Source organism: Culex pipiens, chromosome 3 (assembly GCF_016801865.2).
Source record: "Culex pipiens pallens isolate TS chromosome 3, TS_CPP_V2, whole genome shotgun sequence".
NCBI lineage: Eukaryota > Metazoa > Arthropoda > Insecta > Diptera > Culicidae > Culex > Culex pipiens.
The window spans coordinates 68,747,545-68,760,389 of record NC_068939.1 but is presented as its reverse complement, the minus strand read 5'-3'; the positions used below and the strand labels follow the sequence as shown (position 1 = coordinate 68,760,389).

General features: G+C 34.2%; 2 protein-coding genes across 5 annotated transcripts in view; one reads left to right on the top strand and one right to left on the bottom strand.

Moving 5' to 3' along the window:
- Window positions 1–12,845, bottom strand: part of LOC120414141 (FH1/FH2 domain-containing protein 3) — a 182,809-nt gene that overhangs the window by 5,066 nt on the left and 164,898 nt on the right. Inside the window, exons 10-13 of one of the 4 annotated variants that reach the window (XM_052710439.1) lie at window positions 10,166–10,980; window positions 1,134–1,406; window positions 775–1,070; window positions 452–666 (exon numbers count right to left, since the gene is read on the bottom strand). In XM_052710439.1, the coding sequence (XP_052566399.1) occupies window positions 605–666; window positions 775–1,070; window positions 1,134–1,406; window positions 10,166–10,980 (1,446 nt within the window). In that variant the 3' untranslated portion in view covers window positions 452–604. Of the gene's footprint in view, window positions 1–451; window positions 667–766; window positions 1,071–1,133; window positions 1,407–10,165; window positions 10,983–12,845 lie in introns of those variants that run through there. The other 3 variants (XM_052710438.1, XM_039575180.2, XM_052710440.1) reach the window with 3 other exon arrangements.
- The window catches only part of LOC120414119 (band 7 protein AGAP004871), a 420,902-nt gene that overhangs the window by 383,371 nt on the left and 24,686 nt on the right, over window positions 1–12,845 (top strand). The gene's annotated exons all lie outside the window — the stretch shown is intronic.

Sequence of the window (12,845 nt, the reverse complement as noted above, 5' to 3'; positions counted from 1 at the left end):
GGTCATACAAATTTCAGCATTTTTGTATGACCCAATTTCACTCCCCAGACCCAATGTAACCCCTGATGACAGTAGTTTACAATCAATTGTTCACATTTATAAGGATGTTTTAAATTTTCAGTAATAATTATTTGGTGCCCCCAATTTTTTTGTGATTTTTTTTAATTTTTGATTTTTTTTGTAAAGTAAATGAAGGAAAAAAAATATCTGAACATAAACTAAATTACACATGTGTACACATTACAATAGTGAAGAACCAAGGTTTCAATTCCCCAGGCTTGTCCTGACCTAAGACTTTTTTACCTTTTCAGTTTAGTCAATTTGTAATTTCAGGCTCTTCAAATCATGCAGTAAACAAAGGTTAGTAATTCATTCCAAACATGTTCATTTAACGTTACACAAAAAAAACAAGTTTCAAAACTCAAACCACAAAACACGATGTTCTATTCACCAGCTATGTCATCCTAATGGTCTTAAGAATTTTTCCTAAAATATTCTGCGTGTCTCAAGCTCTCAAATCGGAAGCACCACAACCACCTCGTCTTAACTATCTACAACACACACTTCCGACTCGCTCGATGCCACACCTCCGCTTCGCCCTAAACTAGACTGGCGAGTTGCCACTTCGTTCCACCTCAAACCCTTCGCGCGTTCGTGACCTCTTAACTATTTTTGAAACAAGAGTTGGGAAGACAAGTACGCAACAGAGAAATTAGGAAATTGAGCTCCACCACCAAAGAAAAAAAAAAAAAGAGCGCATCCCAAACTACTCACATGACTTTCGATCCGCCTGTCGGGTCCGTTTCCGTTCCCGCTGCGTAGGTCTCGGCGTGGCCGCTTTGGTTGCCGTCTTGACGAGTGACTCCAGAATCTCGTCGTCCCCGTCGGTGAAGCTTTCGTCCCGGTTGTGGTGGTGACCGCCAAAGCTGGCGTTGAGGGCACTGTTCCGGCCGGAACCGGGCACGACCGGCGAAGCCGTGGCGTCACCCCGCCGGCGTCGCCACGTCAACGTTCCGCTCATCTCGACCTCGTCCCCACCGGGACCCTTGGTGGGCGTGCCGAGGAGGGTCCTAACGAAAAGAAACAAATTTGCGGTTATGTTCACTCCTACAAGGTTATATCAAAAGCCTTACTTGAGCTCCACGTCGGCCAGATCCTCCTGGGTGGTGGCACCGCCGGAAGCACCGGTGGTCGTGCCCTTGAACTTGCCCACCTCGACGATGAGCTTGCCCCTAGTCTTGTTTCTCTCTCGGTGGTTGGCCTTCTTCTCGATCTGCTGCTGGACGCGCTCGCGGGTCGTGCGGTATTCGAGCGCAAACTCCGACACGATCCGGCAGAACTCGTTCGGCCGGGATTCGGCGATCCGATGCTGCGGAACGCCTAGCCAGAGCAGGAACTTACGGTACCTGAGGAAAGTGGGAAAATTAAGATTTGAGTTTGAGTTTTAATTTTTTGACATTTCTAAATTTTTATTTTCATTTTTGCTTTCTATATCAAGTGAAGCCATTTTGCATCTAAACATACGAAATTCGAATGCAAATATTTGTTTATTTGTTTTGTTGGATTTAAATAGAAATCAGATAAAAATCTCATAAAACATTCAAACCACCGTAACAACATTTTTTCCCGCAATTTCGGTAGCCTCGTTCTATTAAAAAAACGGATTCAAAAAGCAATTTTTGTGTATATGGAGCTAGTTTCACTCGAGAGTGACGTTTGAGAAGGGTGTAAGGCAGGGCCGTAGCCAGGATTTTTGTTCGGGGGGGGCTTGGGTGCAAAAATTCAAGGAGTATAAAAATCAGCAAATTATTTATACCATCACTTGGTTTGTGGTATAATTATTGAGATGAATTGTAAAATTTTAATGTAATGTATGCAAAAAAGTTTTCGAAGATTTTCATATTAAGTTATCAATGTATTTATTGAAGAAACTCGTTCGTCATTTTTTTCTTTATTTTAACAGCTAGTTTGTATTAAAGGAGTAGAGAAAGTGTTTTTTTAACATTTTCTTGAATTGTTTAATTGTAATCCAATTTCGTGATAAACGTCGCTAAATTTAAATTATACTAAACTTGAATCAAATTTTTGAAAGCATAATATTTTTTAAAAGAAATATCGATTTATCTAACGATAAGTATTATGTTTTCTGTATTTTATACTGAGAGAAATTTTAAACCGTCTGGATTTACATTTTCAGCTGTGTGATAATTGTGATGGTTTATCTAACATTTTTCATTTTTTCTAGCACAACATAAAACTCATAACTGGAATATTTGTTAATCTTAAAATTTTATAAACAAACTTAAACAATGTTTTATTTTAATTGTTCTAAGCTATTGAAGCCATTTCATATTTTGCGAAGCTCCTGGTGCTCTCAAAAATAAATAATTTTAATGAAATACAAAAAAATATAATCGTTGAAATTTCAGCTTCTGAAGTGTCTCCATGGCAAAAAAAAAAAATACGTCGAATCTCAAGTTTACATCAACTGAGTTAACATGTGATTCATTTTTTCCGTGTCGAGTAAATTCACATTTTTTTTCTGTGTAGGCCTATAATAAATATACAGTATGTAAAAAAAGTATTTACACCCCTTGGGCACTATGCACATTTTGTGATGAAACATGTAAAAATTTTAAAGTTTGACAGGAACCTAGTACTACGTTTTGTTCAAAAACTCATGCCAAACATTTTGCTACAAAAAGCTCATGAAAAGATGATTTCTATAAAAAGTTATATAACAAATACTATTACGATAATAAAAAAGGCGCAAAAAAAGTATGTACACCTTTCAAAAAATTAACATAAATAATGTTATTTGTTGACAAATCACCATAAATCCAGTCTCCCAACTCCAAATAGGCATCCTTGACTGATTAAAAAAATAATTTGGATTGAATATAAAGTTTACTAACTACTTAGTATAAAAGTTTATATAACTCTGGAAATTCTATATAAAACTTATCTAAACTTAATTTTGCAAACTTTTAATTCAACTAAATGTCAATATATTACCATATAATTGCTAAATAAACATTTTGGAGTGGGTATAACACCTACGTTTTTAAATACATGGGCAAAAAGTAAGTTTGATCCACGAGAACAAAAATTACGAAATTCCATAAATTTTTGGCAGGTTGCTCAAACGAAACCATAACAACGTTTTTGCTTAGGTATTTAAAAACGTAGGTTTTATAGAAAACCTAGATGTTTGAGTATCAAAAGATCGGAAATTTTATGCCCTTTCCGATTCCACATAGGTTGACTTATGAATCGTGGACCGGTTCGGATGCCGGCGGATTTTCCTACGACGTAATTCCGGGTTGGTACGAAATTCCAACGAAAAATCTATTCTATCGATACAAATACCCCCAAAACGGTGTTATACCCACTCCAAAATGTTTATTTAGCAATTATATGGTAATATATTGACATTTAGTTGAATTAAAAGTTTGCAAAATTAAGTTTAGATAAGCTTTATATAGAATTTCCAGAGTTATATAAACTTTTATACTAAGTAGTTAGTAAACTGTATATTCAATCCAAATTATTTTTTTAATCAGTCAAGGATGCCTATTTGGAGTTGGGAGACTGGATTTATGGTGATTTGTCAACAAATAACATTATTTATGTTAATTTTTCGAAAGGTGTACAAACTTTTTTTGCACCTTTTTTTATTTTCGTAATAGTATTTGTTATATAACTTTTTATAGAAATCATCTTTTCATGAGTTTTTTGTAGCAAAATGTTTGGCATGAGTTTCTGAACAAAACGTAGTACTAGGTTCCTGTCAAACTTGAAATTTTTTACATGTTTCACCACAAAATGTGCATAGTGCCCAAGGGGTGTGAATACTTTTTTTACATACTGTATATTTGAAGAAAAAAAATCAGTGCCTGTGTTTAATTTTAATGTGTCAAAAAATTTAGATAAAATGTATTAAATTAATTTTTAACGCCAAAATATTCACTGGAAGAGTTGTTAATAATGCATATGTAACCATTTTTAAATGCATATTTAACCGTTAAAATTTTCCTCGATTGCATCAAACATTAAAACGAATCATGTTTAACTTTAATATTCCGACTAAACGCCATTTTCAAATTCATTACTCATTGTATTCTGAAAATTGGTCCAGAATTTGAGCAAAAATAAAATTTTAAAACATGACAAAAAAATTTAATCAGATCTCAATTCTAAAGATAATTTTTTAATAAAATTTTAATCTATATACATGTTTAATAATTTAGGATTGTAACCATTTATTAAAATCGATGTTTGTTCAAGCAATATCTTGACTCAAGGAACAAAATCCTGCACATTTTATGGTTTAGAAATTTTATATTTACGAAACGTTGCTAAATTAAAAATAAAGAAAACTTTATGTAAGAATTCATAAATTGATTAGTTTTATCCTGTAAATCTAATCTTAGTCTGCACTTGAATTCAAACATACCAATATTCGAAGCATCAAAAAAATAAGATTATTAAAACTTAATTTATTGAAATGATTGAAAAATTTTTTTTGAATATCTTTATTTAAAAATGATAAAATTTTTTTTTTTTATAATTTAAGGATTTTTTTAGTTGTAATTATTTTATATTTTTTATGTATTTGATTTTTTTCATTTTTGGAATTTCTGATTTTTTTGAAATTATCATGTGTAATTATTATCTTAAATTTTTGTTTTAAAAGTAAAGAATACTTTATGTAAGAATTCTTAAATCAATTACATTTTTCCTGTAAATCAAATCTAAGTCTGAATTTTGCTACAAGAACTATATTTTACTTTCAAACGAAAATTTTAAAAAATGTCCTGTAGTACGGAGACTCTTAAAACTCCATACAAAAAAATCTCAAGAAACGGTCAAAAAAAAGTTTACGAAAAGACTTCTCTTAAGCGGTACGCAGCTGAAAAGGAACAGAAACAAAAAGCGTCGTTTGATATTTCTTCGGGAGCAATATGTGTTGATGAGATTTTGATTTGTTTATTTGGATGCGACTGAAAATAACGTTTGAAAATAATGTATTCGCTTAAATAATATTGAAGAATTGCCTCATGAAGCTGACTATCAAAACGCTGAATCTTAAAATGCTGAAATAAGCGAAAAGCCATTACAAAAATCACTTAATTTTCTGGTAAATATAAATTAATTTAGGAATACTAGAATTCAAACATAAAAATATTTAAAGCATCCAAAAATTAAGATTGAAAAAACATAATTTATTGGATTTTAAAATGATATTTTTTTAGTTTAGGATTTCTTAAGTATCAATTATTTTATTAATTTTTCAGTTTTAGATTTTTTTATTTTTGGAATTTCAGATTTTTTGATATTATTCTGTTGAATTGTTATCTTAAATTTTTTATGTTTTTATTATTTTTATTTTTGATTTCTGGCATTTCTTTGTCTTATACCAAAAAAATTTAAATCAAAAATTATGAAAATTTAGAATTTCTGAAAGTGTAAAATTTTTAAATCTTCAATTAGCCGTTGCGAATATTATTCTGAAGTTTATGTCACTAAACTCTACCAAAGTTGAGAGGGTTACAAATCAAAACTACAAGCTATGGTTTTATTATTTTAAAAGTGTTCAAAACACACTTTAAATCAGTACAGTTGTTTTGCATCATTAGTTTTCAAAATATCTAGCTGATGGCGAAATCCTTTTTTAGTGAGAAAAAACCTTCCGCGGTTCCGCGACATGTTACAAAAATTCTAAATATTTTTAAACGAGCCCAAACATGTCTTATATGATTATCAAAGCAGGAAAAACATTTCAAATTTGTTTTCCGGACCGACCTGGTCGCTGGTCCTAAAAAGACTTAATCGAAATAAGTTATTTCCATTAAAATTGAGAAGCTATTTTTTTTTAATATTGTATTTGCTCTCTGTTTTTTGGTCCATTTTGAAAAGGTGGCAACATAAACTTTGGAAAACATTTACAATTGATATTCAGAAATAAGAAATTATAAAAAAAATAATAAAGAAATTTTAAAATTTTCAAAATGCAAATTCTAATCTGTAAAATCCAAAAAATAGAAATTAATAGTTTAAAAATGAATTATTGATCAGAAATTATATTATTTGAAAGTGATGTTTAATTAATTTAATTTCAGAGTTTTTGAATCCAAGCTTAAATTTTTTTAACGTTTTGAATATTCTTATCATTTTATTTCTTCCTTTAAAAATCGCAAGCTCATGCACAAAGTGAAAATTAGTTGATAATAAGTATTCACTTAGTTGATCTTCCGATTTTTGATATATTAAACAAAAATTGGAGATTGGCCACGGTGGAAACTAAAAAATGTGACAAAAAAAAGCATTTTGGACGAGTGGTTTCGGAAAAAAGGTTTACGAAAAAGTAATAAAAAAAAACACAGATATTTCTCAAGCATTTTTCTCTAAGGTCTTAGATATGTAACTAACTATATTCTTAAAACCAAAACGATAAAATTAGAATTGTATTTCTGATAAAAGTCAAAATTCACTCAAATGTTTTTCATATTAAATGCTTTCGTTTTTGAAAACAAAATCTAAATATTTTTGAGAAATTATGATAAATTTTGAAAAATGTAGAGAAAAAACATGTATTAACAGTTTAAAGGTTTTAATGCAAATAAAGGAGGGCTATTAATTTTACAATCCAAATTCGTCTAGCCGAAGCCTCGATTATCCAAAGTTTCGATTATCCGAAGTTCGAAGGACTTCGGATAACCGAATCAGGAACAAATGAAATCGGCATGTTTTATTTGCTTGTTTTTAACATCAAATTCGGCATCTGTTTTTTAATGGTCCAATACACCAAGTTTTTGCTTTTGGGTGTTTTTTAATACCCCTGACGGTTTCAAAAGCACCCAAAAAGCAAAAACTGGAAATTTGGTTTATTAGACCTTTAAAAAAACACCAGAAATATTTCTTGACCTCCATTTTGACCGCCACATTGAATCCAAAAATTCTAAATTATTTTATGGTTCTTCAGAAGTCATACTTAAGTTCTACAATCAAAAATAAGACAACAAGATCTAAGGATTTTTGCTGTCCCTATTCAGACTGTAGTCCCGATTCGCCCCAGATGACGGTAATTATTTCTATGTAGCCCCTTAGAGCAGTCCGCTCGGAAATTGCTATTTTCGAAGGTTAATAACTTTTTAGCAAAAAACCCAAAAAAAATAAGGTGTCTTCGGGAAAGTTTTTCCAAATTTAAAGAAGATATTAGTTCTGAAAATTGATAAGAACTGGATAGTTATTGCGCCTTCCATTGGTCAAAAACTGAAACAGTTGCTTTTCTCCATACAATTTGACGATTTTGCCCAAACTTGGTGGTCAGTGGTCAGAAAAAGCTCAAATTTTGGAACTTAGGCTAGTGATGCGTAAATCTTTGATTTCAGGGGATAGCCCCAAGTTAGCCCAGATTTGGACCATCCTAACCAATGTAATGCTAAAACTACAAGATAAATGAGATGTTACTGAATGGAACAATGTTCAAATCTGCAGCTCAATTTTTAAATATCCAAATTTTGGATCCATAATCTACAAAAACTGAGCCAGGCAATGGACAGGCAAATTACTTAGTTTGATCAATCAATTCTTGATTCTCTATCTTACAAATTATTTCTGGGAAGAGAACACACAATCATTGATTTAAGATTTTTTTAAGGTAGTTCAATTTTAAAAAAAATTGGAAAAAATTTCGGGGGGGGGCTGCAGCCCGGAAGCCCCCCCCCCCCCTGGCTACGGGCCTGGTGTAAGGCTATTAAAATTAAATTTTAAAAAAATAAATATGTTGGTTTTTGGTCATTTCAATTAAGGTATATTTCGAAGCCAATTCACCGTTTCACCAATCTTGTAAATATTTATCAAAACAATATTTTTGGAAAAACGGTTTAAATGTCAAATTAAAAAAAAAAAAACAATCGCGGAAATCGATTGTCCAGACAATTATTCATAAAAGACTTCATGTTGACCATTGTCCTAACTACCATCTTTGTAGTTACAGCGGTTTAAAAAAAAAAATGGGAACAGGGGGTTGGCCATTGTTTTTTGGTAATTTTTGATTATTTCCGTATGTGAGACCTGATTTTTCAATCTCAAAATATTTTTAACCGGAAATCTCGCCCAATTTCCTATAAGCCTGACCGCTTTTTAATTTAACCCGATTGTTTATTGCTGTAAGCTAATTTTTAGGTTTAGTGAATTTCAGGACTTCGCGGACATCGTTATATTCGTGAAATTGAATTAAAAATCAGCATAAACAACAAAAAAAGTTAAAAAAAAACTAAATTTATCATATTAACTTGCCGTGTTCCAGAGTTGTAAAAATATCAAATTTTCAGTTCTCAGCGACTAAAATTGTCATGCCAAATATCATCTTTGAATTTTTCCCTTCATTTCTTCCCATCGCGAAAATCTCCGCAAAAATAATTGTCAGTCTTTATCTCGTTTTTAAAAAACTCCGTGTGACATTCTCCTTTTCTCTCTAATTCCCTCATTCACATTCATCTCCCCTCCCCCCCTCACTAAAGCGTAGCCACAAAAGCCGCCACAAATCAAAATTTTTCAATGCAGTTTAACGGGACGTTATGTTAAAAGTTAATCTCCCTCCCACGTCCTTTTATTGCGGTTTTTCTATAACCTCTGATATTTTGGTGTACGAATCATCAAGTGATATTTTTTTCTATCACTCAATTACATCACTGCACTACACTAACAATTTGTCTACCATTTTTGCAAAGGTATAATTTCAAAATAAATAAGAAGGTTCAAACTTCGTCACAAATAGTATTTTTGATCTTTAAAATCATGATTGAAAAAATAATCCAGTTTTTTTTTCTGATTCACGTTTTAAATTTTCTTTTGATGGCTCAATTTGGTTCCCGTGGAAATTTCAAATTCTCAGCTGGAAAAATCGAGGGAACTTATGATACCATTATTTGTATAAATAAATTAAAATAAATTTTCTTAAAATATTTTTTTCCACAACTTTTTGTTTACTTATCTGAATATGGATAAGGGTAATTCTCCGCCAACTCACACAGCAATTGCCCCGACCCCCTTCGATTTGCGTGAAACTTTGTTCTAATGGGTAACTTTTGTCCCTGATCACGAATCCGAGGTCCGTTTTTTATATCTCGTGACGGAGGGGCGGTACGACCCCTAATTTGCTGCCTGAAACGGTGACGAGATAGAAATTTGGTGTCAAAGAAACTTTTATGTAAAATTAGGTGCCCGATTTGATGGCGTACTCAGAATTTCGAAAAACGCATTTTTCCTCGAACAAGAACACTTAAAAAAAGTTTTAAAAACTCTGCCATTTTCCGTTACTCGACCTTCAAAAAATTTTGGAACATGTCATTTTCAATGAAATTTAATGTACTTTTCGAATCAACATTGACCCAGAAGGGTCATTTTCTCATTTAGAACATTTTTTTTCTTCATTTTTTAGAGTGTAACAATGTTCCACAAAGCTGTAGAGCAGACAATTACAAAAATTTAGATATACAAACATAAGGGGTTTGCTTATAAACATCACGAGTTATCGCGATTTTACGAAAAAAAAAAACTTTTGAAGAGTTGGTCGGTACGCCAGAAAAAAAAATCGTTTCCTGTTTTAACTTTTTAGTGATCGGTTGAATTCACGTAACCATCATAATCGTGTCTTGAGAACAATTTCGTTATTCTATGACTCCAGAACTACACTGAAAATTAAAACCAACTTGGTTAAGGTTCAGTGGCTCCAACTTTGATTTGAAATTTGTATTGGATTTTGAACAATTTACTATAAAAAAGTTTCACTTTTTACAGCTTGTTAGGGGAAAAATAGTAAAACTTAACCAAATGATTTTTGTTCTCAAGTAAGTTTATAGGTTTTGATCCGGAAACAATTTTTAGACCATCACAAAGCGCTGAGAATTGATCCTGTAAAGATACAGGCTGATCCAAAACTAATGCTTGCAACAAAATCAACGAGAATACCGAAGCAAAATGCTTCAACTGTGGTGGCGACCATCCGACGAAGAATCGGAGCTGCCTAAAACGAGCTTACTTTGTAGAAAATCGACACCAAGCGACTACGAAGAACCAACTAAATCTTAGCAAAAATGTAAATTTAGTTCAAAAATCTTACTAATCTATATAAACAACAATAACTTTATAAACTCACCTGTTTAGCACCCTCCTATGCACGATACTCAAAATGATGATTCGCTCGGCACAATCCGCCAGGAAGTCGATCAACTTCTGCTTCAGATGCGGCGCCGTGTCGTGCTTGCTGATCAGCTTCAGCCGATCCCACGACGCCTTGCACTCCGTCTCCAGGTAGGTGATGTTGTGCGCCAACTCGCCAAAGTCGGCCTTCGAAGCGCGCGTAATCGGTCCAATCTCCGAGTACAGATCGGTGGTGTTCGCCTGGGTTTCCATGACCATGTGGCACAGATGGTGCAGCAGCGAGTGCTTGTGGACGGTGTCCTTCACCTCAGGTACTTTGGCCAGGTAGTCGATCTGGAAGCCCTTGACGGGGGCTCCGTTCAGGAAGATGCCGATCTTCAGCAGGGTGGAGAGGATGCACTTGAAGGTGAGGTTCGCTTTGAGGAGTTCGATGCCCTGCTTGAGGTCCATCAACGGTTCGGCGATTTCCTTCTCGATGTTCTCAAAGTCCAGCTTGAAGGCCCACAGCTTGAGGCGCGCGCCGAGTTCGGAGATCGAGGACAGGGTTAATAGGAACTGCTCGGCCGTTCCCAGTGGCAGTTCCGGGTTGAGCATCTGCGCTTCCTGGATCTTGCAGCGTTCCTCGTCGGTTGGGAGCATGTTCAGCAGCTTTTCGATGCCCTCGCGGGTCACCACCGTGGAGTCCATCTTCAGGATGGCGGCCTTGATGGCTCGCGGCGGGGGCAGCTTCGTCATCGCGATGTTGATTGCGTTCGAGCGCTTGTGGTCCAACACGATGACCTCTTTGTTCTTGTTTAGCTCTTGTTGCTTCTGCAAAGTGGGCGGGAAGGGGGAATTCGTATTAGTTTTTTTTTATTCGGAGGAATTCTGGGATGTTGATTATGCATGCTGATTTTCGTCGTGAGGAAATTTTTGGCTTTTGGAAATGGCATGAAATAGGCCTGCGTAATAATTTAGGTTTCATTATGGCTTTGGTCATGTGTGCGGTAGACTGGTTCAAAGTTTAAAAAATCAAATGTTCATTTAAAAAAACAGATTCAGCCACATTTAATTTGATTTACGGTTTGAATGGTATTGAAGTAATAAATATCAATTTAGAAATGAATAAAAAATTAGAACCAGTCTACACAAGTTTAACCTAAACTATTTCATAGCATTTTTTTTTGCAGCGAAGCGACCACAGAGCCAAGGAAATCCGGTTTGCGCATAGGGAAATCCGGCCTCTTTTTTATGGTTCTGTTGTATAATTTGATTCTCAGAGTGTGCAAATGAAGGCAGGCAGGCAGCACAAGCAGACGAAATGCGTTGCGTGAAAAACCAGAGATGAAATGAAAATGATTTCATGCATATTCATGGGTGGAAAAGTGAGTTTTTTGTAGGGGCAAGAAAAGTAGAAAATGTCACGGAAAATCATAGTAAAACTGAAAAAAAGACCTGGAAAGAGTTTTGTGGAAAAGTTTTCCCCACGAGGAATGACGAACGCATTCAATTTTCATTCAAATTTCCCACACAATCATCACACGAAGATTCCATCAAAACGAAATAAACGATACTTTTCACGGTCGTAAAACACAACCCAACGTTATCCACATTTACATTCGCAGAAAATTTGATAAACGATGATAATCTTATTCATCGTTCCACACGCTCCACCGAATGTTCCCCATTCGCACACATCTCAACCCTCGCTTCTTTGGGGGATGGTTTGGGAGGGTGAACCAAACAGGTCCTCCGTCTGCTGATATGTGAGAGTCATCCTGTCTTGCTTTTTGATGAAAAAGGGACCATCATGATTTCGCACTCCAACACACACACACACACTCGGGCAACATTTTACGATCCGAGAAATGGGTACATTGGCAGTATTGTGTGCTAAAGGGTTGTTCAGAAATGACGAAACAATTCTTGATAAAAAAATATTTGAGAGTAGTCTTACATTTTTTTTATTTCAAAAGAACTTACGTCATCCCTGAAATACCTACTCTTCAAACAAAGAATACCCGTTCAATGCCACGTGTGTATGTCATTTTCCAGCAAGGCATCGAAATGGCCTCAAAACAAAAGTTTTTTTCCCGAAGCCTGCATGAAAAGTTGGAAAACTTTTCCTCTCAGCTCGGTGACAAGGTTGCATTGATTGATGTGTGTGTGTAAACTTTATGATCGAAGTTGCGATGGGTTGAAAGCTTTCTTCTCGTGGAAAATAAAATAAAAGTTTGATGGAAACTGGACACATGTTACCCGGATACCCTCCTTTGACTTGGTAGGGGTGAAAATGATTGACAACTAGCATCCCAAGTAACAAGCAAAATGCCTTTACTTCTTAACAGGTTTTATAAAAGGTTTGAAATTTGCTTTTCTGTTTTATGAAAACATTGATCAAAACTTGCTGGGTTTATGATACGAAAGTTTTAAAAATATCTTTAAGAATACTTTAAGAGCATGGAACATAGTTTTATATCACACTTCATTGTTTCTCTTACAGCTATCCCAGAGAGGTTATTTATAAGACTTTTAAGCATTGTCAAAACTGCTTTGAAACTAAATTAAAACTACTCTGTTCTATGAAAGCATATTTCCAGATTATTTGAACTTGATCTGTCAAATCACATTTTTTTGTACAGTCGGTCGGTTTAGTGTCAAAGAAACTTTTACCAAAATTTGTGATCCCGGTAAAC